Raw genomic sequence first — 27,929 nt, 5'->3', positions numbered from 1 at the left:
GAAAGAAAAGGTGACAGGTAATTTAAAGAGGCAAAGGGGAAAGCTGGAGTAAGAGACTGTCCAGCTCATCAGATTGTTTCTTGCTGAGAGTGGACTCCTGGTCGGCCCCACTGAAACTACAGGCCAGCTCCACCAAAACATGGACATGCAGAGCACAACGCTCAGTCACAGCCTTTGCCTAACTGGCTCAAGAAGAGGCATACAGTGTATATGATTTTTAAAATGAATATTGCCTATTGTGGAGAAAAGCGTGCATCAACAATATGAAGTCAGGAGTAACAGTAATGTTAAAAATGTACACGTGCCAACCAATTTGAATATATTTTCCAGTAATTCTCTCTCTTTGAGGTCTGACACAACAAAAACTATACAGGACAGGAAGATACGAATTCCTCAGGTATGTAATGTACTTGGAGGAGCTCAAGGAAGAGCTTGTGCTCTCAGTGCTCAAAGAAAACATTGTGTCAAGAGAATTCACTTTATCACTTTATCTATAATGGCAAGAACATGTATAAGACAGACTGGAAAACAGGGTATTTCAACTTATTTTGTTTCTGTGTACGTGTATGTGTATGTGTGTGTGTGTGTGTGTGTCCACTGAGAGTTAGTGCACTCCAGCTGTTAGGATCTAGTCGCTCTGACTTGTTGAGGGTCCTGGCTCTCACTAGTGCAGCACACAGGCCCAGAGGTGGTGAGACATACAGCAGCTCAGCGGAGGAAGCAGGGGACAGAAACAGATAGTGATGGAAAGACAAAGAGCGACAGAACAGAGGCTGAACCCCACGCAGCTGCTCTTGTTCTTCAGGGAACCCAGCCGGGAAGCATCACTCAGGCGCCTAATTCCTCTAATGTGTGCAGTCATGCGACACGCAGGGTGGGGGATTGCTGCGGCATTAAACCCACAACTCTACAGTCGGCCGTGGCCGAGAGACTAAGGGTGGATCAGCCTGGCTGGGGCTTGGGTCTGGGTGGCTGGCCTCTGGCCACTGGCAACTAGGTACCGGGCAGGGGGCTAAGCTGAGGCAGCCAGTGAGACTAAAAGTGATGATGCCCACCACCCTGATCGGCTACAGACTGTTAAGAGGCCTCTCAGCATGCCAGCACAAGCTAGGAGCAGAGCAGGGAGGCAGCAACAGAAGGTGTACATGTGTAAGTACAGAGAAGGAGGGGGGGTTGTAATAAATGTATGGTTGACTGACTGGGGGGGAGGAGGACTCAGGTGGTCTGACTAAAGTAAAAGGAAGAGAAGACTGAAAGTATGTATACAGTCAGGCTGTCAAACATCAGTATGAACAAAGTATGAAACGATTTTAACTTTTCTTAAGCAGTCTACATGTTGATGATGATGTACATGCTACTTTTTAATGTCAAAGATAATATTATGGATCTAATAAAGCATAAAAAAGGGACTCTCAAAGCAAAAGCACTTGCATCCTCATGTCTGTAACACTGAATGATCACACCCATCACATTGCAACAGCTAATAATTCTACACAGGCTTTCTCTTCATTGGGCACCACAGGTTAAATCCAGAGATTCGGTCAACCACTGCCACCAGGGGGAGCGGGTGTCCTGCAGTGAGTCTCTCCTGATAACTAGTTGACTTATTCATAATTATGAATATGAAGCCTGTGTGACCATCAGTCCATCAAGACAGACAATAATAGTCTTTTATGCAGTCATGGTGTCTCAGGGGAAAAGTAGATCATTCACTTAACTCTGCTCACATTATACTCTGGGTATGTGTGTTGGAATTCAGGTACAAAAGCCGTGTTTGGGATTCGCAACAGCAGATTATTGCACAAAACTATGAGGCATCAATATGTCATTATCATAACAAGTTGTGTGCGTTCAAGGTTACCCATTTTCTACTTCAAATAAAGACAAGGTAGCCAGATTAAATAAAGGTTTGTGCAAAACTCCAGCAGAGCCGACTTGTGCTTTCTTTGCTGAAATTGCAGTGAGGGCTGAAGCTTAATTCAATATCAGTAGGTGGTCAGACCTCCACAACCTTACTAAACACCTTACCTGACGTTGCCTTGACAGAGTGCTTTTGTAAAAAGTCCAGGGACTGAGCCAAAGCCTTCTTGTTGCAGTGAGTGGAGAGCTCCTCATTACATTCAAAACACCTGTTACAATGAGAGGGGGTCATAGTCACACACAGACAGAAAAAAAAACACTTTAAGTTTCTGTGGAGTTTAACAGCTCTTAAGAAACTACTGCTGAAATGAACTATTATTTGTCGATAGAATTACTTGGCTGAAGTGGAAAGCCATCACCTTCAAATACCATGCTGGAGTGAAAAGGCATTTAATTCTAGGTTAGTGGTTAAAACCTATTATTTATGTACTTTACATGAACCAAAATAACACACACTGAAACTGCCCTGAAAAATGTGGTCTGCAAGAACAAATCAATAAAATCACTGGTGCCTATTATGTTCTTTTTTTTTAAAAAGAAATGTGTTTATCTATTTAGTTTAGCTTGATGGCATTAACTGCACCTTTTACTTTGAGGATGCATCCGTAAAAATTAGAATTAGGGAATCAAACAAGCTTAATATTCAGCATGCTGAACTCTCTTTATTCAGTGTGACATTAAAACAGGCAAAGCCTTAACAGTGTTTAGGCAGCGTCAGCTATCGGAGAATGTGCTCACACATGTCAGCTTACATTTTCATTAGCACAAGGAGGACTATAAAAATAGCAAATACCCCCTGACCTGGTTTTTTTTTATTTTTATTATTATTATACAACATGAACAACCACAGTTGAATTATTGCACAAACCACCAAACCATCTTGAATTTTGCCCTTAGAGTTAAAATGAATGCAGGTTTCTCACCAGGCCTTCCATGTGCTCAAGCTAATGGTGATGCAGTGGCACTCTGAATGGAAAGCGTGGTAGTGCTTGACAGCGTGCTGAATCCCCGAGTGGTTACAGCCCTGTAAGAAAGTTCATTTAAAAATATGTGTTAACCAGAACAAAGTATATATTTAGACCCATAGCACACATGACCATATTTAAAGACTATGCATGCCATGTGATGGAGCTCGAGGCGTATGGTTAGAAAAAAAATAATATGGAAAAACAATCAATCTGTGACAGTATACAACACACTCGTTATACATTTATCTGTTAAATTATATTGGCTGACATATTTGTAACAATAAATTAATGTCTCAATTATTACTGTAATAAAATAATGTACATTTTAAACAAAACCTGAATAAATGAAACACAAATCTCACCTGGAAACCACACTTTAAGCACACCAGGATGTCATGTGATGCTGCTGGCTCTCCATCAATCATTGTCCTCTCCTTCAGGCAGTCTGAGCACACCAGCCATATGCTGGAGAGCACCGACTTCTTCACTGAGCTCAGGTCCACTGCTTTACTCACATGCTGACAAGTCAACCCTGATTAAAAACAACAAAATATCACCACAAGTTCCTTGAAGTCTGGGGACCCTTTATTGAAGTGATAGACTTCATCCCCCAGACTAGTTACGCTATTCTGTCTCATTTTGTTTTGTACTGACTGCATTGTGCTTCGTACAGCCAAGCTTCTAGTCTCCTTGACCTCGCTCCTGGTTCTCTAGACTCTTGTCTTGGACTTTAAATTCCACTTCTGTACTCTTGATTCAGTGCGTGGACTGACATTTTTCATGTTTATATTTCTGTGGGCTGGCAGTTTGTTTTGTATCATTTTGTGCTGTTTGTTTTGTTGTATATTGTCTGTGCTTTTATATGTGGTTTATGGTGTTCAATAAAAAAAGAAACAACAAAAATGATTTAAAAAAAAAATTCTCCTAGTTCAAGTTTCTGACATTTCTGGGACATCCCACCAAAAATCATAATCTTCACTGCAAGTCCATACAAAGATCACTGTCCTGATCTAACACCGCATAAATAGACATATCAGATTAAAATGACAAAAATTAACATTGTTCATCAAAATCTTCAAAATACAGACGCTTCAGTGTGATGGTTGCACATATATGTATACCTGTGAAACCATTTAACAAAGTGAGCAGTCAGTAACCTGTCTGCTTTGCTGTTGTAGTGACTTACCACTGACTTCATCTGATGACTCTTCATCTCGAGGTTTCCTCGGTTTATTAGTCCGCTTAGTCATATCTGCGGCTTTCAAAGAGAAAGGATCCTTTAGCCGCATCTGGAGCTCTGGAGATATAAACAAAAAGGACAACAAAGGTTAAGGCTACTTCGGCAAATAGGCTATTTCTAACAAATTTATTCTGAGAGTTGCCTTTGAAATTCGGCACAAACACCTCCGCAGGTGGACAGAGGTCATGTGACTGACAAAATTGAGGTGTCACATTTTATGCTGTTTCTAAACTAATACATGACTACTTTAATAGGTACCTGTTCAGCTGCTTATTAACACAAATATCTGATAGGTCAATCACACAGCAACAACTGAGTGCTTTTATTCATGTAGATCTGCTAAGTTTAAACCAAGATCAGAAAAGGGAAGAAAGTTTTCAGGGCACAAATGCCATGCTAATGCCAGAGGTGAATGGTCCGACTGGTTCAAGCTAATCGAGAGGCAGCGGTGACTCAAATAACCACTCATTACAATGCAGACGAGCATCTCTCAAGGCACAACACATGGACCACAGTAGCAGAAGACCACACCAGGTGCCGCTCCTGACGACTAGGAACAGGAAACTAGGGCTACAAATCACACAGGGTCATCAAAACTAGACAACAGAAAATTGGAAAAATGTTGTGTGGTTTGTTTGCTGACTTGCTTTCTGATGCAACAGTCAGATAAAAGGGTCAGAACGAGGTGTAAACAACATGAACTCTATCACCAGTTCATGCTGGTCGTGGTGCTGTAAAAGTGTAGGGGATATTTGTCACACATTGGGCACATCAGTACTAACTGAGCATCATTTTAACACCACAGTCTACCTGGGTATTGTTGTAACTGAACCTGCCCAATCCTTTATAACCAGTGTCCCTATCGTCTCATGGCTTCTTCCAGCAGGATAACACACCATGTCACAAACATCAACTCTCTTACATCATCTTAAATGGCAGCAACAGATTTGCATCATGGATGTGCAGCTAACAAATCTATCTATCTATCTATCTATCTATCTATCTATCTATCTATCTATCTATCTAGACAAGTCACAGGAAAGTTTCCAGCACCTTGAATCATTTCCCTGAAGAATGATGGCACCTAATAAATTGGCCAGTGAGTGTGTGTATACATGTACACTCTCTGCCACACACAGATGGTCAATTAGATAAATAGAGAAATATATTATAATTTTTTTAAAAGAAAACGAACATACATACATACAAACGAAATGCATGGTCTGTTGATGAGACTATACATCCTCTCAAATGAAAGGTGATTGGAGCTGATCCATCTGATAGTGGTCAAGAACACGGTTCAGAGGCCTCAATTAGACTCGACTGTTGTTCAGTTAAGGTGAATATGAATTACTTTTCTGTCGTTAATCAAATAATTTAAACTGCAAAATAATAACGTATCCACATTTAAATTTAAAGAAAGACATAAGAGACTCACCTCTTGATTTCAGCTCCTATGTTGACTGTGTTAGCTAACCTGAAGCCAACAGTGAGATGCCAACTCTTCCTGGCTAGCAACCAGGCTAGCTACATTAGCTTGTCAGAATAAACAAAACATTAACAGGTGTGTAAATCCAACGATACGTAGCATTTTCGAAGTAAAGTAGCAACGACGACAGGCCGGTGTCTCGATAACTCTGCGTTTTAGCGTCAGACTGGCTAAATTTTGTGAAGCTTTCGGTAGCAACAGCTAGCAACACTAGTCAACATGTGACGCACTACGGCAGCTCAGTTTGGCCGAATGCTGCGTTCAGGGACAGCGAAAAGTCGAAACAGACGAGGTAAAATATTTGAGGGTTTTTTGCATTTAAGAGATTTTACATCGTTTTATAAAGACGTGCCGATAAAAGGTGATCGTATTTGTCTTAACTTGTGATAAAATAAACAGGAATCAAAATCAATCCTTTGGGACCATAAGCTGATCATTCGTTTTAAATTGTGGCGTTTGTGTTTTTTTATATTGAACATAAATATATATGACTCAGTTCAAGCTTGGGTGATATTGTGACCACATGTTAGAGTAATTTGCTTATTTTGTTGTCTGGAAAGCTGGAAATGTCATTTGGAGAAGTAGTGGATAAATTATTACCAGAATTCCAGTGTAAATTTATGTTCAGATAAGGACAATTCATTTGTCCTACAACCATGAATGCATCAGCTATTGCGTTTTTAATATAAAGCGCTTCAGTTTGTGTAAACTCGGATACACGGCATCTATTTCTGTCGATAATGTTTTGACTTTGAGATATTCGGTCAGGGACTTGCGTACGAGTCTGACATGAAATTTAGGTACAGAGTATTTTGTCCTTTAGGTGATCCGTAGTACTGCGCATGCGCAGGTCATCACGTAAAGGTTGAGCTTGTTCACAGCAGTCACACGTAGGAACACTGCCAAATAACGGGTTTGTGTTGACAAAGTGAGAACTATTGAGTGAAATATAGAGGGCAACTAAACACACATGGCTCTCAGAAGGTGCTGGAGGTTTACGGGGGTGGTCCCGCGGCTGTTGTGGACCAGCACCGCCCTGCCAGAGGCTACTGTCTCGGGGGTACGAAGCTCTGTGTCCGGGCTTTTCAACTCTCATCTTGGTCGCAAAAGTGAGTTTTTCATTCAGCATTATGTCCATTTGTCAGCTTATCCAGCGCCAAACTAATGTCTTCTCTTTACCCCGTGACTCACCGCCATGTTTTTGTTCATATAATGTAGCTATCACGTGTTGTTTATTTTGCTCTTAGCTACAGAGTGGCTACTATGTAGCAGGTTCAGCTCAACGCCACCACAGAGCACAGATGTGAGTTACGAGCAGCTGAAGCAGCTCCTGGCCGGTCGCAAAGCCGTGGTTATAGACGTCAGAGAGCCGTGGGAGCTCAGAGAGTACGGCTTCATCCCCGGGGCCATTAACGTCCCCCGTGAGTAGCTACTGCCCTCCTTGAAAATAAAGTTGTTGTAAGTTATAGTCAAAGAGTTTGTGTTGCCTGCAGGTTATTAAAACATAGAGGAACATCCTAAATCATAAAGTCCTACAAAGCATATCTCTGGAGGTCTGCTATAGGCCTCTGTCCTCCTTGTGGCAAGTTACTTGAAAGTTAAATCCCTATATTTAGCATCCAATCTAAATATAAAATACCTGAGCTCTTGGATGACACCTGCAGAGAACCTGCTGAATGGCACAAGGAGGAATAAAGCATAGTGGTATCAGACAGTAGTTTCAAATAGAAACATCAACCCTATTCATGTTTTTTGTTTCATCTAATAATAGCACATATTTACTACTCTATCCCTCTGCTTGTTGTTGGTCTCTGCAGTGGGACAGGTGAACACTGCCCTCCAGCTGGGTGCAGAAGAGTTCAAAGAAAAGTATGGTGGTGAAATGCCCGAGCAGACAGATAACATCGTGTTCACCTGTCTGGCAGGGATCCGCAGCAAGAACGCACTGGACACTGCTGCATCACTGGGATACAAAGGGTGAGGCATGCTTCCTTGTCTGTCACTGAACTACTGCAGTAAATGTTGAATTAAAGCAAAGGGTAACAGTTCAGGTTTATGGTGGATTACGGTTGATTTTTGACAGACTGGCTTTTATATTTCATCCCGTGACCAGCATTAAGTTTCACCCTATTGAGATCATTGCCCTGTTGCACAATGCCAACCCATCATGCAGCGCTCTTTGGAAAGATGCCACATAGGCTACCATATCTCCAGTATCTGATTGGAAAGTAAAGAAAGAGATACTGAGTTTAAAAAGTCAACAGTGAAAGTGTTAAATGCCTTGTGATTACAGTTCAATCAAACACATCTGCAGTGTTACTTTTGACACATTTCAGTTCATTCTGTTTTCTTCCATTTTTCTTTTTCAGTGTTCAACATTACCCGGGTGGATGGAAAGACTGGGCAAAGAACGAGCAACACAACAATTGATCCAGGCATAAAAGAAGAGATGAAATATTATTTAAAAGCTTTTTCTTTGATTTACCTGTGATCAAACTGGAGAGTGACAGGGCGTGACGCAGAGCCATGTAAAGGGTTTTTAAAATGTTCATATGCTTTTCTGTTTTTTGAAGAGCCAGTGATTTAAGTTGTTTTCCCTCATCTGTGAATCCCAAAGACTGAAACCAGCGGGCTCAACACACACATTAGCAATCACTTCTGCTGCTTTTCAAAACTCTTTTCAAAAATGACTTGAAGTTTCTTGTAAATTTGTTTGAACACAGAACTATTTACAAACCCTTTACAGGTTCAAAGCAAACACACATATATATAACCGGTGACTGTTGTACACAATGCCATAAATATGAATAGGACAGACTAACTATGCAAACGACTATTAAACTGTGTATGATTGTAAGTTAATCAGTCTTCCGTTGCATATTATGAACAGTTTTCCAGATCATTTATTGTAAATATTAATTATCAGGTTTGCTCATAGATGCAGCAGTCACTGCAAGTTGTTGCCAATATTATACTGTTAATAAAAATCATAGTTTTAATTAAGAGTGATATGTGTTTTTTCTGTGGGGTGGACAGTTTTGTACATATCTAATAAAGACAATAAAATGACAGGAGCAGACATTCACTTATTATATCTCACAATAATGAGATTCAAATAGACTCATGCTGAGGTGACAGCTGCTGGGACTAAAATGATCTACAGCATTGAGGGGCCATGTCTAATCTCCACAGTTCCTCTGTATGAATTTGCCACCGACCCTCCATGGAACATTAACAGGTCGCTCCGTCACCCATGATAATGAATGTGTTGTTTTCAGCTGAGCCGAATGCCTCTGTGTCGACCACGGCCACGGACCTTGTTCCCTGTTAAACCTCCACCTTTACAGCTTAAGCTGAAAGTCCAAACAGAATGAACAAATATAAAAATGTCTTTAGAGCTGAAATACTGTATATAAATAGTTAAGAGCCTCACAAATCCTAGCAGCAGCTTGTCAATACTGAGTCACTGTCAGTGAATAGGAAACTGACCACTCATAGACGATCATGATGCATGAGTTAAGAATCTGTATAAGAAGTGTTGATACTATCTGTGCCTGTGTTAAACAATACTCTCCACAGGCGAGGAAAGCCCTCACAACTGTTCATGTTTCTGAATAAATACTAGACACTGAAGCAGATCTGTGAGTGTAACACCACCCTGAGTGCAACCTATCATTTGGCCTGTTATTTCAGAAAAAAAGACTGACTCAGCAGATGTGTTGCCCCCTGGACTGTTTGTCATTTTTAGCCCAACCCTCCACCTAAAAACCCTGGTCCCTTAAAAAAAAAAATCCCTCTGTACATCATTTTATGAACTTGTACTTAATCACATTTTGATAAACATGATTTTGATCTAATTATTTGTTTCACAAGAACGGCTACAAGAAATGACAGAAAAATGGAAGTAAATCACATATTGTATATTGCAGAATATGTATGGTATATAAAATATAAAATATCTCTTTTATTGAGTCAATAACAAAATGTTATGTGAAAACACAGTGATGGGTGATGCAGTCGTGACATGAAAAGAATTAGCAGAGATACAGATTCCACCTCTTCCCAAAAGTCCCAGGCAGCTGCAAGATCTGAGGTCACTGGAAGAAAATAGATGATCACACAATCCATCAACACAAACCTGACAAGAGCAACAAATAAACTATAGGTAGAAGTCAATGTTTTTGATCTTGTCTGGCTTTAGAACAGGTTACAATTTATATGTTGGTTGTTCTGTTGCTTTCACTTTCTGTCAAATGTCAATTCTGCTTTTCTTTGACAGCTGACATTCCTGGCAGTAAATGTTTACAGTATAAACTTTAAGGACAGTACAGTGTTTGCTGACCCCAGACAAAGTGACCCTGTAGGTGTCAATGAAGAGGCCTGACCACTGTTTTCTCCCCTCACGTCACCGTGTCATGTCAACCGTAAACTCTAGACTGCAGCCCGCCCCCCTCCTTCTTCTTCCCCTGCCTCCATATTTTGCCTCCAAAGGAGTTAATTTCATTTTCTTTTTTTCCCCCATGCACTCCAGTTTTAATATGTTGAAAACCGACCAGACTAATAAGTACTAATTTATGTCAAATCTTGCCCGGGCTCTTTGTTCCTCTGCTGCCACAGCCTCATCAGGTCACCCTCCAGCTTCTGCTCAGCGTTCAATTAAAGTCCCTCCTATCAGAGCACATCACATCAGTGCTGCACCTACTGGCTGCTGTGACTGACCACAGCCTGCCTGCCTGCCTGCCTGCCTGGCTGTGGGCTGCCTACTGCTTTGTGGACCCTGCAGTGGTGGATGTACCATACCCCCAAATAAAACACTACTGGCTCTGATACACGAGAGAGAGAGACTAATAACTGAACCCTGCACTGATGCCAGCAGCCACAGCCCAGATCTGCCCCTCACAAGCTGATGACAGATATCTGAGCAGCAGGTCACGGCTACATTGGTGCAGAGGTTCAAGATTCCACAGGTATTGGCTCATGAGCCAGGATGCCTCGCATATAGGGGGACATGACAGGCAATCGGAGGTATAAAAACCTCAGGCAGGGGCTTGCTGATCAGCGAGTTGGAGAAGCAACTGAAGCGCAGTCGACCACAGACCACAGGCCCTGCTCGAGTATTTCTTTCTTTCATTCCACTTCAGAGAAAACAGAGGAAACACAACCGCTGCCGCCATCATCATGTGCAGCCCGGAGCGCATCTCGTCCTACCGCCGCCACTTTGAGGACAGCAGCGTGTCCCATCAGGTCAGGGTGTCCAGCCCATCCCCCACCAGGAGGGAGTCTCGCCGTGCCTCCGTGGGCTTCCCCTGCAGACCCGGGGCAGGCAGCATGCGTGTGGAGTCGGTGGGAAGGAGGACCGTCTCGGCTGCACGCAGGTCTCGCGTGGTTGGAGCAGGGTAAGCTGGATCAGAACTCACCATATTGATAAGAAGGGATATATAGGATACAGTTAGTTTATTAATTCCTTAGCTATGAGCTTGAAAGTTAAGTTATACTTCTTCGAGCCCTGTGTCGAGACTTCATGGTTTGTATTGGCATATGTTGATGTGTTTTCAGAGTGAGTGCAGGAGCCATGGTGTGTGTCGGGCCTGGTGGGGAGCCTGCCATAGACCTGGATGTGGCTGCAGCTGAGAACCAGCAATTCCTCAGCACCCGTAATACTGAAAGACAGGAGATGATTGTCCTCAATGACAGACTGGCTGTCTATATTGATAAGGTAAAAGTATTGAAACTCATATGCTACAGATGTGTCTATCTAGACAGATATTTTCGTTGAGACATATTATTCTTACCTTTGTGAACACATGGACAAGAAAATGGTGTGATGATGTCTTGTTCAGGAACACGTTATGTACAATATCACAGCTGAGTTTTCTTGCTCTTACAGGTTCGGTCCCTGGAGCAGCAGAACAAGTTGCTGGAAGCAGAGATCGAGGCCTACCAGAACCGCTTTGAGAAGCCATCAGGTCTGCGCCTCCTGTATGAGGAGCAGCTGAGGGAGCTGAAAAAGATCGCTGACCAGATGAGAGTTCAGCGGGTGAGACAGAATTATATCAGTGGCACGCATTGCTTCTGTTTCTTCTTTTTCTTTTACATTTCAAATGCTCAATGAAGCAGAAACTCTGAATTTCTTTTTTTTCCTGGCAATGTTTACACCTCACTAATCTGCAGAAGATCCATCCAAGCAATGATACAAGACGTCAACTTGGTGTTTTCAAGGTTCCTTACCTGGTTAACAGGCTTATTTCCGGCAGGCAAATGGAGAGGTGCCTCAGCGTGTTAGGGTGTCGTGGAGTACAGCTGTCTTCAGCCATGATTTATGCACAGATGAGATGGCTTGGCTATGCATTTGCAGACACATGAACACAGACACACACACACACACACACACACACACACATATTCAGGTTTGAAGTTAAAATGCAAAAGAGGCTGATCTGCATTTTGCACATGCCCCTGCACACACCTTCAGATCTAATAGATGAGCATATTACTTATGGCTTCTTGGTTTTCAGGACATTTCCTTGGCGACCAAGGAGTCCGCAGCTGCTCAACTGGAGGCCATCAAAATCAGATATGAGGAGGCAGTGGAGCTGAGGAGGAAAGCTGAGTTAGACATCGAAACCTTCCGTCCAGTAGGTTCCATTTAATCAGGAAATATCCTCTTCATTATCATATTAATTCTTGGTAATGAACCTGCTCGATTATAATGGTGTGTGTTCCTCAGGATGTTGACAAAGCCACCTCCTCACGCATCGCCTTGGAGAAGAAGCTGGAACAACTGGAAGTTGAAATTGAATTCCTGAAACGGATCCATCAACAGGTGGATAACATCTTCAGGGCAGACCTACATATTTTGTCTTATTTTGAATTTGATGATCATAAATAAAGATTCCTCTTTTTTCCAGGAAATCGATGAGCTCATGAAACAGATCTACGCTGCTCACGCTGCGGCCCAGAGTGCGTTCTCCCTGCCTGACCTCGCAGCTGCTATGAAACAAATCCAAACCCAGTATGACGACATTGCTGCCAAAAATCTCCAGGTAGAACTGTTGCATGTTAGCGCTGCACTATGCGGTGAAATGTTCTGCGTTCGAAATTAATTCATGCTAATGTTTGTAATTTAGGAAATGGATTCATGGTATAAAAACAAGTTTGAAGATATAACCAAGAAGACGTCAGGACATCTGGACAAGGTTCGAGGCATCAGAGAAGAAATAGCAAATGCCAAAAAGGATGTAAGTATTAAGAGTAAAAGAGGATACAGTATATCGAGACTAAGGATCAATATTGGATTCCTATAATTAATAAAATCACACTAAAATCATCTCCAGATCCAAAACAGAGAACGCGACTTGGATTCCCTTAGAACCAAGAATGAAGCGCTCGAGGCCCAGATCCGAGAGATGCATGAAAAAAACAAGAAGGAACTGGAGGAGCTGCAGGTAAATGTGGACTCATGCGGTCGCTTGCATGCATTGCAGACATACAGCCACCACGATGGTTCGCTTCTAATGTAATTTCATGACCTTCATGACCTAACAGGCTCGGATTGAAGCCCTGCAGCTCGAGCTGAAATCCACCAAGGAGAAAATTGCGCTGCACCTTCGTGAGTACCAGGATCTCCTGAACGTCAAGATGGCTCTGGAGATTGAGATCACAACTTACAGGTAATGGAAAGACAACCTGAAAAAGGGAAAAAAAATCTCAATACCTTGTAATAGAATTCATTTAAGTAATCAATCATTTCCTCATTGTTTGTGTCTTCTTTGCAGAAAATTGATTGAGGGAGAAGACCTGCGGCTGTCTGGCATGGTGCAAACCCTGTCTCTGACCAGTGGGTGCATGGGTGCCATTGGTGGTGGGATGAGCTTTGGTGCAGGAGGCATGGGTGGTTCAGGTGGAATGGGTGGTGGTCTGACAGGGGGCAGTGGTGCAGGCGCTGGAGGCATTGGGAGTGGAAAACAAATCGGTGGAGGCCTGGGCGCAGGGGGAGCTGGTGCCGGTGGAGCGGGTGCTGGAGGCCTCGGTGGCGGTGCTGGTACTGGTTCTGGTGTTGGAGGGTTGGGATCTGGACCTGGAGGTGCCGGTCTGGGTGCTGGAGGCTTGGGCGCAGCAGGTGCCGGTGGTGTAGGCACTGGTATTGGGGGAAAGGGTGACAGCAGCAGCGTGGGCGGTGCTGGAGGAATGGGTGCTGGTAGTGGCACAGGGTTCACCGGGGGAAGTGGCGGGGTAGGAGAGGGCAAGGGTAATGGAACTGGGGGAGGAATCGGCGGTGGAATTGGAGGCAGTGGAGGAACCGAGGGTGTGGGTGGCGATGTTGCGTTGTCAGGGTCTGGTGGAAAGGGCAAGACCGGCGCAGAATCTGACAAATACGACGGCAACATTGACGCCTACGCTGGACAAGCTGTGGAGCTGACGGAGAGAAGGACGGTGCTCATTAGGTAAAGGTACCATCACGTATTATTCCTCTTTCTTTCTTTCTTTCTTTCTTTCTTTCTTTCTTTCTTTCTTTCTTTCTTTCTTTCTTTCTTTCTTTCTAGTATTTTATGTCATTAATTAATATTTTATGTCTCAATGTAAAGCACTTTGGCTTCCCCTGTGGTTTTTAAATGTGCTATATAAATAAAGTTGTTTGATTGATTGATAATAGAATAGTCAGAGAGAGACAGGAAATGGGGAGACAGAGAGGGGAAATGATACGCAGAAGACCAGGGCTGGCTGTAGTGAGCACCACAGCCTCCACACAGTATATGGGGCCCCCTACTCAACCCACACGATGCCCCATTATTTCTATTTTCTTATATACAATCAATAATTGGTGAAAACTCAATGAAAGAGTTAGGACCAGAGGTACAGCCAGTTTACCAGCTGTAACAAGAGTGTTTCACTCTCTTCAATCTGCTTCATTTTCTGTCTTCCCCAACAGAACGGTCAAAAACGAAGGTGACGTGCTGGAGACAGACCACCAAGAATAGACCTACACCATCACCGGTGCGGCCGATGACTCCGACGAGGAATGAACAGCACCAATTCCCTAGTGACCTCCCCTCACCCTTAAGCCTACACGCCCCTCTGAGCTTTGCGCTGACCAAACCCCATGTCTGGGCACTGACCTTTGCCCTTTGCCCCGGACAAGAGGACCATGAATGACCCTTTGCTACAACGTTAAACCTTCACCTCGTAGTGTTAAATAAGCCTAAGAACACTCAACAACTTGTGTGTGCATTACACTCCCCCCTTTTTTTTCAACTCACTGCAAATAAAGCTATCAGCATTCATTTACCTTGTCTGGTGTCTTTTTTAGGATTTTGTTTGAGGTACCTTTTGATGACACTGAATATTATCCTGTGCTCTTTTTCTCCACTAAGAGAGATGTTTCTCATGTTCATATTGAAAAGAGAAATATGGAGAAGAAGAGGGAAAGGAAGTAAAGACAGAAAAGCAAAACAGAGACAGAGAGAGAGTGAGCGAGAGTCACCTGAGGGTCACAGCGGTTTCCCTGACACTTTCTGGAGGGCTGAGGGATCCATCAGTCAAATGTTGCTCTGCAGCGGACTGACGGCACACAGCCGTTTTCTGTCCTCATTCCATCCACATCCACACCTTTTCCTCCTGCTGCTGATCGGGAGCGACTGGATCTGGCCAGCAGATGCCAAACACTCTCAGTGTCCTGCCGGAAGGGCCGAGAGCAGAAACATGCAACACACCAATCCTCTGACAGCAACTGCAACAAAGACAGGACAGGAGGAGGACCAGTGTTATTATGGCAGCAATATCATTACTGTATTATAATATTAAGTCTATTAAAGATCAAAATACATCATCTTTACTACAAATGTTCATGTTTCTACATTACAAATACAGTGGGATCTACAGAATATTGTGCTTTGATGAACATGAAAATTTGAATGCTTCTTGGTTCACATGAACGTTTTTAGTGTCTGTCTTAGAAACAACAGTTTGGACAATGTACTGAGTTAACACATACAAACAACAGCATTTCACAAACCAGAAAAAAATCTAAATATCTTACTGAGCCATTAGAATACACAGAAACATTTACTCACCTTTAGATTCAAGCAGAAAAAGAACAACACAAGGGGATTGTAAATACCATAACCTTTACCTCTTGCCATATCATCGCATTACAGATCATTTTTATAATTATTCTATATGGATGGTTCATGTTGAAACAATCAATATTTCTCTCGGGCATCACTTCCACAAGCTCATCCCACCCGAACACGCGGGACACAATTAGTTTGAGCCTAAAACTGTCAATCGGAGGCGTAATGAGGAGCCGCGAGACGCTCAGATCATTAGATCACATTTTTGTTACAGCAAATTATTAATGTGCATCCAACCCGAAGGATACTCAGCCTATATAGTATATACACACACATAAACCACCCCAAGTTACTCATCTAGGCTACGAAGGAATTGAATATATTATCAATATAATTAATAGACTGTGTGTGTGTGTGTGTGTGTGTGTGTGTGTGTGTGTGTGTGTGTGTGTCTCTGCATATGTGTGTGCGTGTGTGAATGCGGAGCTCTCCATGGTGCTTCATCCTCAGATTGGAAAAAGTGGCACTCTGGAGAAAGACGAGTGTAGCAGGCTGAAACAAAAAAATAAAAGAATAAAACGAGCATTTGCATGTAGGTTTTTTACTTGCAAATTTACATCCACACCAGCACCAGTAGTGCACTGATATCAAGAATAAAAAGCATCCCCTGAAATTCCTGATTAGCATCTCACCAAGATATGAAATGCCTGATTAAAAAAGATATAAAAAGTAAATTCTATTACCTCTATAATTTTATATTATTAGGCCTATTTTCATCATTATTATTATCATTGTTGGTGATGTTATCATCATCATTATTATTATTATCATCAAAATTATTATTATCTGTTAAATGGTTGGAATTAAAATACAAAAACCATAAAAAAATCAAATACATTTTTACGATCCAAAAAGAGAGAAATGAATGGGGGAAAAAGCTGATAAACGATTTGTTGCCTATAATAACCATGACTTCTGCTACTATATCTGCCCTGATTCCAACACATAGGCCGGTCAAGGTTGCATGTCTTTAAACATGCTCTTTGCCATCTGAGTTGTTTTGCTCACACTTTTAGTTTACAGAAACGCAGCGCAGAGCCAACTGGGTCACTAACCTCCATCCTCTGAGAAAAATGGTGTTTTACTCCGCGCTGAGGGAGAGAAGGGCAAAAGTTGGGGACTTTCTTTGAAACCTGTGATTCTCTGTCACTTTGTGCATATGCTTTCGGGGGTGGCTAAATCCCAATTAGGGTCGGCTGACACGCTGCTCTATTCACGCGCAGCCCTGCCTGCATACATTTGCCTAGGAATGAACTCCTCAAATAGATCTCCTGCTAAATGCGTCGGACAGCAGAGAGAATCGGCCTGAGTGACACTTTCTTTCTGAGGCGCTCGAGTGAGAAAAGGTATGAATTTATAAGGTACACCGAAACATATCAATTCACACAACTTCACACGCTTTTATCCGCGTCTCCTCATGCGATACAAAGTGAGTTTAAGTCAGGGAAATGTGGCCTGGAAAAAAAAAAGGGCCAAACTTTGAATACAAAAACGGTGCAGCCCCTTTTTGGGGCAAAAAAGGGAAAGAGAGAGAGAAGGCACTTTGAATGCAATCACGCATGAACTGCGTTGAATCAGGTGCCGTTTATTCGGCTCCTCTCTAATGCGATTTTGAATATTAGTCTGGGTTAAAATCCCAATCATGTCATCTGGTGGGAGTCCCATACAAGCATCATTACTATTCAAACGCGTCGCAAATGTCCCACCCGCATTCAGCAGCTGGTCTGGCTTTGGTGCAGCTTGCATCTTTCCCCAGGTTTCTCAAAGAGCGAAACACCTCAACATGACCGGGGTTTGTTTTAAATCAAGACAAAAAAGAGGCCAAGAAAGGGAATAAAAAAAAACCTGTCTCGGTCTTTCTTTTTTTTCTCCTCCTATTTTCAGATCTGAAAGGAATAATAATAAGTTCAGATTCTTTTGCTGTACAGAGTTCAAGCTGTCCACACAAAAAAATAAGAAAAAAAGAAAGAAACCATGAGAATTTCACTCTTCTTTTTAATTAAAACAAGTGTGACCAAATGAATGTGAGAGGTGCAGAAGGTGTGGGCTTACATGTGGAGAAATAAATGGATTTAGACAAACACAAAGTCATTTTCTAAGACGTGGGAATCTGTGAGAAATAGGCCACATTGCTAAGTGGGACAATGATTGGGCTCTGCTGAATAGACCCGAACAAAGTTTATGGGTCGACATAAAAAATGTGTTTTCTTCTGAGCTCGGAGGGGTCTTAAATGGTAGGGCCATTGAAACCAGTCCAGGAGAGGTGGTGGTGAACCCTTGGCACCCCTGAGGTATAGTCAGGGTGCATGAATGGCGATCCCTGGTGGGGCATTGCTCTCTGTATTTACCGCGTTGCTTTGCAGACAGGTTGTTCCTCTATATTCATGGCTCATTAATGGCCAACCAGTTAAATCAGAGCCCCATCGTTTAGACAGTTGAAACCCCCGCTTCTCAAAAAAAAAAAGAGGCTGGCAAGAGCCGGGCAGGGCCGCCCATAAAAACGTCTCCCTCATCTTCCCCAAAAAACTCTCGATTCTTCTCAGGTCGTTATTTAAGTTCATTAAAAGAGACGCGGAGTTCATTTAAGAGAGGCGCACTTGCAAAATGCTGTTGATTGACTCCGCAATATTGTCCCGGAGTAAAGATCCGACCATGTAATTAATGTGTCTTTTCTTTTTTTGTAAAAAGAAAAAAGAAAAAAAAGGAGGAGGGACAATACCGCCGGTCAGGCCATTTAATTTCATTTAATTTTCCATCCCATTTGCTCCCAACACTGCTTTCACTCTGGCACCGAGCCTTTTCACCGCTCCTCCTCGGGGCTCTCCCTCTCTCTCAGCGCACAGCGGAGTGGGGATTCACCCCCAGCGACTTCCCCGCAAAAACAGAAAGGAGACGTCTTCGCCTTCTTCCCCCCCTCCTCTCCTCGGAGGATAATTCATGTCGGGGTTGGAGAGGAGCGGGGCTTTAAAGCAGCAGCAGAGGCAGTAGTAGTAGTAGTATAATATAGCGCAGGGGTGGATGGGAACCAGCCGCAAATGTCGAGGCGTTAATAAATAACCCCTCTGCACAGTCGGGTGCAAACGCTGCGCCTATTGATGAGATTGTTCGCGTGTCGTTCGGGCTCTTTGACTGAGTGTGGAGGAGCGCGGGGAGGAGAGAGAGACAGAGAAAGGGAGAGTAAGGGAGAGTGAGGGAGAGGAGCAACGTAGGACCCCTGCAGAGAGAGAGAGAGAGGAAAAGAGGGAGATTAATGTGTATTTGCTGTTTGTTTACAAGTTTTCTTTTTTCTTATATTACCTGAACTTTTTGGGGTCGACAAAAGGCAGCTCTCAAATAATAAAGTTAATACATCGATTTTAGCTCAACTTCAGACTCTTTTTTTGGATTATTCCCCCAATGAATCTACAGAAATCAGTTCAGATGCAGTCTATAGCCTATAGCTTTTTCCAGGAGACAAGTGTCAAAAAGTTTAAACTGCCTGTGAGGATTCAGATCCAGGGTCCTGGGAGCGGACAGGTCAGAGGTCAACACGTTCATGGTCTGAATTGATCACCCACAGGTTCTTGTTCTTCTCCTCTGTTCAGAGTCAGACTCATCACTGCAGCATCAAAAGGCTCCAACAACTTGAAACAACCTGCTGCACATACAGAGCCACATGCTGCTGGCTGCCTCTCCCTTCACTGACCCCCCCAAAAAAAATCAACAAGTGAAATTTGAGGATTATATGGCCCCATTGTCTGGAATAGGTTTGATATTATATGATTTTAAGACTATGATCATCTGAATATTGTTGACTTTATCATCAGAAGGTTTAAAGTCAAATATTGCATGTTTCCACATTCTCCAGACTTTTCTATAAGAGCACTAAATCTTTCATATAAATTGAAGGATTCAACATTTTCACCAGGAAAAATCTTCTTTTTAAAAACATTTTTAAAATAGCTGTTTGGCTTGTGAAAATCTTTGGAGATGTGCGTTTTACAGGACACCAATGTTACTTTATGTTATTTTGTATGCAATAATCCAACTGCAAAATCAATCAATCAATCAATCAATCAATCAATCAATCAATCAATCAATCAATCAATCAATCAATCAATCAATCAATCAATCAATCAATCAAGACACTTAAAACACTGACTCTGACACTTCAGCTTCACCTAAGTCAGATCATCAGTCAATGTCAATCAAATATTTAATGATATTTTCTTATATTTCTCTGAGATTTGCAATAAACCTGATATTCTATTATTTTTTTTTACAATTTTATAAAAATTCTCTTTCATATTTATATTTTAGACATTTGCTGCATTTCATATGATGAAAAATGTCCCTTTTTTGTACAGCATCTTTTGATTCTCTGCCCATTCATTTGATAATGAATGTCTTATTTAAGAAAGAAAAAAAATCTAATCATTATTATTTTTTCCACTTTGACACCGAATATGAAGCCACGAAACATCAACATTTTTTTTTTTTACAATTAGCAAAATAAACGTGTTGAATGAGGGAGACAAGACAGAAAACCACAAGTGTGTGTGTGTGCGTTGGGAAAATGGTGATGGTTATTTTCTAGTGTTTTTTCTTCTTCCTACTGGTGGTTAAGCCTTTTCAGTACCTGCCTGATCTCAACCCGGCACACGCCGAGAGTCAATAGAAGTTAACAAGTCCTCTAAACTTTCCTGCTCCTTTTGTTCACGTAAGGACACAAAAGAAGGAGGCAGAATAAAGAAGCTTTGAAGTATATAAAACCCAAAGAATGCCAGCCAAGTAGATTTAAAGTAGGCACTGATTTCCAAAACCTGGCTTGAAAGGGAAGAATGGAAAAGGGTGAGGATTTATGGAGAAATTATACAGTGGATTTGTCAGTTAAAATATCTGAACTGTCTGGAGGACAAAGCCACATGCTGAGGATTAATGGTCGCTCTGGACCTTTGATTCTGCACCCTCTTTTCTCTGCCCTTGACAAATTGGATTTTGGGGATGGGAAGGTCGCCTGGCTCTTTGTGTCTCTTGACCGTTTTGGAGCAATTCATTATGCGGCGGGGTGAGGGAAAGTCTCCATGTGACCAGGCCGGCCCGTTTTCCCTCTCCTCACAGCTGCTGGGAGAGCCCAACTCTCTCACACTCACTCATACACACACAAACACACACACACAAACACACTGCTGCTGCAAACTCAGGACCCCCCCCCCCTCCTCTCTCTCTCTCCTCCCCCTTTAAACTACCTAACATAGCACAGCATCACCTCTCTGCCCCCCCCTCCCCTCCCTCCCCTCCAACACACACAAACACACTCGCATCCCGAGTTGCAGAGGGGTGTGGAGAGGAGAGGAGAGGAGTGGGGGGAGGTGGAGGGGTGGGGGCTACCTTGCCTGCACCATCACTAGAAAAGCCGGAGAGCATAACACCACCGCGTCACTTTGAGGGCGGATATCAGCCGGTCCTCATCCTCTCCTCCTCCTCCTCTTCTTCTTCCTTCCCTGCACTCTCCTACTTGGTCTCCATCAGTCTTCATGGTTCTGATCTCACCCCACGCCATGCAAGCCACCCGGGCGTCCACCACCGTCAGTGTGTTTGCGGACTGCAGCATCCCGGCCGGGCTCCGGATAGGACCGGTACCGGGCATCTTCAAACTGGGGAAGTACGTGTCGGATCGTAAGGAAGTTGGACCAAAGAAGAAGGTGAGTTTAAAAAACACTGAGACTTTTAACACACGCCAGCCAGTGTTTTCTTTTTTTAATTTCTTCATTTTTTTTTATTGCGTCTTATTTTGTGATCTGTTATTAAGTGCACTGCAGTCTTTTGAACGAGAGCTTTGAATTGCATAAAAAATAACCGCAAAACTACATTTTTTACTACTGTTAACTTCGTTATTCCAACTCTGAATCAAAGAAAATTGTGACTTTTTTGAAACTACTTCCTTGACAGAGAAAAAAAGATGCCATCAATTTTTAAAATCACAGTTTTGTATAATCCCTTTAAACTGGAGCATGTGTAATGTTAAAAAGGAGCCGGTTGGATTCAAAGCTGCACTGTCAAACTCCATCGGGCCTTCACTTATTAATTGGTTTGGCCTGTCACGTTGGAAATAATTGAGCTCCATTAGTGGCAGACTTGTCAGTCTGTGCTTCTACTTAACCGGCCTAATGGGCGACCCGGGTCTGCTGTGTGGGATTTCATGCCCTCAGCCGCCTCACATTTCACCGCCTCGCGGGCCTGTTATCCCGATGAGCCGTTTAATTTTAATGTAATCCGGCCACAGAAAGATGCCACTGAGGCCGCGCGGCCGCTGCCTGGGGCGAAGGAAAACACCAACAATTATACAACTAATATCAAAGATAAAAAAAAAAAAAAAAAATCACAAACAAGCTGCATTCATGTTTGTTAGACTGAGGTTTGGCCGTTCACGTTCACACCAAACTGGATTTCATAGATTTCTTTCGATGCGATAAATAAATAAAAGTCTTCCAACATGAATTTTTAAGATACAAAAAAACAATTAAAAATAATTATAAAAAACAACAACATAAAAAGTCAAACTTCCGATGACTTTTTTATTATTATTAAGATAATCAGTGGTAAACACTCTGCTGCTGTGAGCGCATCTATAACCGCACCCTGTTATTGTTGAAGCTGTCAGCGGCTGTGATTGATGCGTCTAAATGCGTGGCCCCGGGCTGCCGGCGATCATCAGGTGCAATCTCTGTGTCAAATGTCACGCTTCGATCTTTAATGTCCTTGAACAGTTTAGAAACGCTCTGACACTCCTCAAATTCGTTTCCCATATCAACTCAATTAGGCCGGTGTGTCATTCTCTTTAGTAAATTATCAGCAGAGCGGATAAAGACGCGTTATTAAACGCGCTGTGGTCAAGCGTGGCTGCAGCACCTCCAGGTACTTCAGCGGAAAGTCCTGGGCCAAGAAAATTAAAATTCGTTAAAATAAAAAATATACATAGAAATAATGGAATTTTAATAATAATAATAAAAGAAATGCATTTTAAGAAGGCAGGTGGTGTTTTTCTGTATAGGGAAGATATGTTAAAGGGCCTTTGAGTTCAATAACGAATTTATTTTTCTTGCCCGCTTAGATCCGCTTGGTTCGGGGGGAGTTCGTGGATGAGTCGGGCTGTCCCGTACCAGACTGGATCGGATTCATCCGCGCCGCCAGGAACAGTCAAGAGCAAAACCTTGAGGCTGTGTCGGACTTACCTGGTGGACAGGTGATTTTTATTTTATTTTATTTTATTTTTTTACACGCAGAGTTGCTTTTCCCGTGTATCTTTACTCGTCTTTTAACGCATCACTTAACTCCAGCCTATTTACTAACTAACTCCCATTTTCCTCTGTTAGATTTTCTACCGAGTGCTGAGAGAAATCCCCGCAGGAGAGGAGCTCAGTGTTTGGTACTCCAACGCTCTGGCCCAATGGTACGACATCCCCACCACGGCCACTCCCACGCACGACGAGAAAGGTAAATCAGAGTGGACCATTATTCTTCTATTATGATATCATGTGTGGAAGCAGAAGACTTTGATTGTAAAAAATAATATAGATAATAGCCTACAATAACGAACAGGAAAAAATCCAATAGTCCATTTGAAAGTAGACAGTGTTGTGATTTTGTGTCAGTGCGGCCTCAGCTACAGGCCACACAGAGGTCTGACTGTCATCGACATGTTGAGGGTCCATCACTGCGCAGTTTAATGACTGCCAATACTGTATCGCTCAGATATGGAAATCAATTGGCTATGTTGTTTTTTCCTTAGGCATCCTGTATTTTTTTTTTCTTTTATTGTTCATTTATTTAAAGCGGAATTCGTTAGAATAATAACAACTTTTATTTTAAAAAATATGACAGGAGAAAATGTTGCTTTATTTTTGGGAGAAAAAAAAGAAAATCTTGAATGTAAATTGGATTAATTGGAAGCCATACAGAGAGATGCGCGTATGATGCAGCATGATAACTGAGATATGAAGTCGTGTTAAGAGCCTGTGGTCTGATCTTTATATTATTTAACACTTACTTCCTGTTTGGCTGAGTTTTGTATGTGGTCTGTGTCTGGACGTTTAATCCTTTTGTTTGGGCTCTAATGATAATTTGGCTTTTGCGCGTGGGGATTAATGTCTAATCTTTGTCAAAACACCAGCTCAACAGGAACTAATCCTCTAAAGGGTTAGAGTTAGGGTTATAAAAAGATTATTATTAACAGACACTTTTGCAGGAAATTTCTCCAAGAGACGATGCTTTTGGATGATTCTCTCTCTCTTTACAAACTGAATAAAAAAAGAAAATAAAAAAAAAAGGAAAACGTTGAAGCTTGAAGTGGCAGTCTATCAAACTTGCGTCAGGATTAAAAAAAAAAAAATGTAATAAAGTAATTATGGTCCTTGAAACACACAATAAAACAGCAATTAAAAGCAGAAAGTGACGTGTCTGCGCGACCGTGGAAGAAGAAGAGGCTGGTGATTCAGTCCCGAGACGGAGGTTAACAAATGCCACAGAGTCATTAATATTCATGTTGTCAAAAGCAAATAAATTCAAAAAACAAGTGCTTCACGGTGAATTAGGTGGGTGCGTTAAGGTATTGTGGCCTAATGAATGCTAACTTTTATGTGGGGTGTATATTGCCCCTGATTCTCCGGCCCAACACACCGAGTGCGCTCCTGGACATACGCTCGCTCCCATTATGAGGCGTCAACAGATGGGCCGACGCCATTGTTTCTGGAGACTTGCGATTTCAAGCAACAGCTGCTGTCACTTCCACGGGAAAGAGCACAGAGAGGGGAAAGTGCCGCGTTCAATGCATCGGTTTGTGAGCGCCAGATTGGGCAGGGCGTTTTGCTCTTTTGATGGCGATCATAAACAATGGCCCGTATGAGGATTACAAAATCATTACATCTATATTAACCTCTGAGTGCGCGCCCGGAGGTCATTAAGATGGCTCCCCGAGTCTATTACCATTTGGCATCAGATCTTAGAAACCGGATCACATCCATTAGGCCTAAATTTCAATATCAGGCGAAGTGCACCAGTGACCGATGGAAAAAAATCTCTCTTTTTCAACCACATTTTCAGGGGGGAATCCATCAAATTTTGAATTTTTTAAAATATAAAACGGATATAAATAAGCTGCTAAATTAGTGCATTTTCTATTTCATCATTATATTCAATGCATGTGCGCGTGTTGTGTGTAGAAAGGGCTGCACTGCTCACAGGTCGTTTCCCCACAGGTTGCCAAACCTGTTATTTCAATTTTTACGCACGGGCCTCCACAGTAAAATATAAGTGTTCCACTCTGTGTTGTGTCTCGTAATGATGCGCAACCAGCTCACCATTCATGTCATGTTTGCTCTTCTCTCTACAGGTGAGGAGCGTTACATCTGCTGGTACTGCTGGAGAATATTTAAATACCCGAACACGCTCAAGGCCCACGTCCACTTCCACTGCGCTCTGAGCAACGGGCGGGGGTTTGTGAGCAGCGAGCAGGCCAGAGGCACCGAGACGTTCAGCAGGTCACCAAAGTCTGGAGACATCCCCAACACCTCAACCTCCCCGAGGAGCGGCCACAGCAACTCCTCCATCTCCATCTCAGACTCTGGAAGGCGGGCAGTGTCCTCCTCCTCCTCCTCCTCCTCGTCGTTTCTAAACAAAGCGGGGCTGTCGAAGAAAAGCAGCTCAGAGGAGCAGGACAGGGCCCTGGACATGAGCGTCACCTCGGCCAGGAGCCAGGGACAGCTCCTCAGCCTGGGCGCCACATCCTCGATGCTGAGCAGCATGGGCTTCCACCCGGGTGTGCGCTCTGCCTTCAAACCGACCGGCGTCTCCAAGGTCTCGGCCGCCGAGGCCTCCAGAGAGGACGCCAACGGGAAGCTCGGCGGTCTGGGATTCAGCAAACTCATTGGGAACCTGAAACCGCTCCGCAATGTGGGCGAGACTCTGAACGGAGGAGGAGGGAGTCACCCCCCAAAATGCACACCTGCAATTATGGACGCATCGTCTCCAATGGCGCCGTGCACAAACGCTATGCGGGGTTTCCCTATGCTGCCTCACATGGAGGAGACCTCTGCTTTTAAGCACGTAGAGAGCCGGATGCACTCCGGTCTGTCCCCATCCCGTTACCCCCAGATGCCCCCCGGACTCCACTTTGAGAGGTTCACTCTGCCTCACTTCGACGGTGTTAAAACTTACGGGGGAGACTGTAACATCCCACTCATGCCCTTCACTGTCTACAACGGGGAGCTGCTGTACAGCTCACCCTATTATCCGCTTAAATTCCACTTTGGCAACCTCCTCAAGTACCCAGAGTCCATGTCCTACTTCGGTGCGCCCGCGCTGAGCCAAGACCTGGGCTCCATCACCAACATCGACCGGGAGATCGCCATGCACACGCAGCAGCTGTCCGAGATCGCCGCGGAGAAGAACCGGACGCGGCTGGACACGATCCCCGCCGGTGGGGGCACCAGCAACGCGGGGTCCGGCAAACCGAAAAAGGGACACCTGTGTCTGTACTGCGGCAAGCTGTACTCCAGAAAATACGGCCTGAAAATCCACATGAGGACTCACACGGGTTACAAACCGCTCAAGTGCAAGGTGTGCTTCCGGCCCTTCGGTGACCCCAGCAACCTGAACAAGCACATCCGGCTGCACGCGGAGGGAAACACGCCCTACAGGTGCGACTTCTGCGGCAAGGTGCTGGTGCGGAGGCGGGACCTGGAGAGGCACGTCAAGTCCAGACACCCGGGACAGACCGTCAAGAAACTGGACGACAAACCGGGAGGCCTGTTCGAGGAGGACGCGGAGCATAAGAGCGACAATGACAGTGATGTGGACGTGTGCTTCACTGACGACCAGAGCGACCAGGAGTCCAGCAAAAATAATGACTGAGGTGTTTTCATGCGCATATAAGAGACTGTCCATTGTCTTTAAATGGTGTAAACAAACAAACAAACAAACAAACAAAAAAAGTCATTCAGTCTTGTATCAAGTCTGCTTTTTTTCATCTCAGAGCGTCTGAACCACACCAAACTCCCCAAATTTAGATTCATAATAGATTTTTTTCCTCAAACTTTATGGCTCTTATCATTACTATTACTATGATTATGAACAGGTTGCAGGCAAAACATCAGGTGTCTTGCCCAAGGACACTTAAACAGTATCTCCAGGGGGAAAAAAAGAAGAAAGAAAACATCTTAGGCCTTCACGGTCTTTTCATTTTCGATTGTCTTAAATATGTATCACCACATATTTATCTCTACCTGTCTTCTACCTGTCACGTGACAGTTCCACAGAACCAGCAAAACAACAGCACACAAAACAACAATGATTTGTTCATTGACAGACATTTCAGTCGCTTTTGAAAAAAAAAAAAAAAAAATCAAGGCTGATTCTTGAGACTAAATGACTTCTTAAGTTGAATATATTTTTGCAGTGTAAAAAGAAAAAAAAGTTACCAAAATTGTTTCTTCTTTTTTTGTAACTTCTGACAAAGGATCTATGCGTCAATCCAAAAAAAATGGACACAATGTGAGCTGCAAGAAAAGTGTTTTCTTTTCTTTTTTTTAATATTATTATTATTTTGTTTAAATTGTGAATAAACCATGCGCAATATCCCTATATTCCCCCTCTAAACTGTTAGTTGCACTTTAAAAACAGCAATGGGCATTTAATATCAACAAATCAGCTGCGGAATAATTCTTATAGCGACACTTATTCATTTCATCACTTCATTAAAGAACTGTTTCTCCCTGCGCCTCGCTGGATCACACACACTGGACTTCAATTTGCACTTTGTGGAGGCGCGCTGTTCTTAAAGAGGCAGCAGCAGCAGCAGCAGCACCCAGTTTATTTAAGGAAGTATTTCTAGAGAAAGAAAATGTATTGATTGCAGTTAAAGGTTATGTAAAAGAGGTGTAAAGTATGATATTTCATATTTGAGTGGAGAAGTGTTGTATAACGTTTGTTTATAAGTGATATTGTCTGCGAGGACAATATTTCAATCCTGTCCATTAAGTCGTTGGTTTTTGAATAAATTTATTTAAAACATCATCGTTTCAAGTTGTGACTGTCTTTTATTATTATTATTATTATTCATTTATTTTATCTACATGTTCGGGCCCAATGCAAAGCTCCAAAAATAACTTACTTATGGTTGTTAGTCCAAGCGTGTGAGGCACAAC

The 27,929-nt window shown here is 43.0% G+C and overlaps 4 protein-coding genes across 7 annotated transcripts in view; 3 read left to right on the top strand and 1 right to left on the bottom strand.

The window, feature by feature from the left end:
- The window catches only part of usp45 (ubiquitin specific peptidase 45), a 31,739-nt gene extending 25,881 nt beyond the window's left edge, over positions 1–5,858 (bottom strand). For all 4 annotated transcript variants that reach the window (XM_085802789.1, XM_085802791.1, XM_085802790.1 and 1 more), the window contains exons 1-5: positions 5,567–5,858; positions 4,075–4,185; positions 3,251–3,420; positions 2,844–2,944; positions 2,029–2,129 (exon numbers count right to left, since the gene is read on the bottom strand). In XM_085802789.1, coding sequence (XP_085658915.1) covers positions 2,029–2,129; positions 2,844–2,944; positions 3,251–3,420; positions 4,075–4,177 — 475 coding nt within the window. In that variant the 5' untranslated portion in view covers positions 4,178–4,185; positions 5,567–5,858. The remainder of the gene's footprint in view (positions 1–2,028; positions 2,130–2,843; positions 2,945–3,250; positions 3,421–4,074; positions 4,186–5,566) is intronic.
- Positions 5,859–6,462: 604 nt separating this feature from the next.
- On the top strand, positions 6,463–8,616 carry tstd3 (thiosulfate sulfurtransferase like domain containing 3). The gene is made up of 4 exons (XM_085802788.1): positions 6,463–6,726; positions 6,865–7,038; positions 7,435–7,594; positions 7,987–8,616. The coding sequence occupies exons 1-4, from the start codon at positions 6,588–6,590 to the stop codon at positions 8,045–8,047; spliced, it is 534 nt and encodes a 177-aa protein (XP_085658914.1). The 5' UTR covers positions 6,463–6,587; the 3' UTR covers positions 8,048–8,616.
- Positions 8,617–10,774: 2,158 nt separating this feature from the next.
- Positions 10,775–14,853, top strand: LOC146972496 (glial fibrillary acidic protein). Its single transcript, XM_085803372.1, is given in 11 exon segments — positions 10,775–11,013; positions 11,174–11,333; positions 11,505–11,654; positions 12,133–12,252; positions 12,345–12,440; positions 12,526–12,660; positions 12,745–12,855; positions 12,952–13,062; positions 13,163–13,287; positions 13,393–14,061; positions 14,547–14,853. Coding segments are annotated over 11 exon segments (1,989 nt in total). The 5' UTR covers positions 10,775–10,795; the 3' UTR covers positions 14,641–14,853.
- Positions 14,854–21,156: 6,303 nt separating this feature from the next.
- On the top strand, positions 21,157–26,767 carry prdm13 (PR domain containing 13). Its single transcript, XM_085802787.1, has 4 exons — positions 21,157–21,431; positions 22,841–22,972; positions 23,103–23,223; positions 25,118–26,767. The coding sequence occupies exons 1-4, from the start codon at positions 21,264–21,266 to the stop codon at positions 26,635–26,637; spliced, it is 1,941 nt and encodes a 646-aa protein (XP_085658913.1). The 5' UTR covers positions 21,157–21,263; the 3' UTR covers positions 26,638–26,767.
- The last annotated feature ends 1,162 nt before the right edge of the window (positions 26,768–27,929 follow it).

This window comes from Trachurus japonicus, chromosome 16, assembly GCF_045865225.1.
Source record: "Trachurus japonicus isolate A0001 chromosome 16, Traja_1.0".
Lineage (NCBI taxonomy): Eukaryota > Metazoa > Chordata > Actinopteri > Carangiformes > Carangidae > Trachurus > Trachurus japonicus.
Note: the sequence above shows the minus strand (reverse complement) of the source record. Positions and strands in the feature narration are given on the sequence as shown.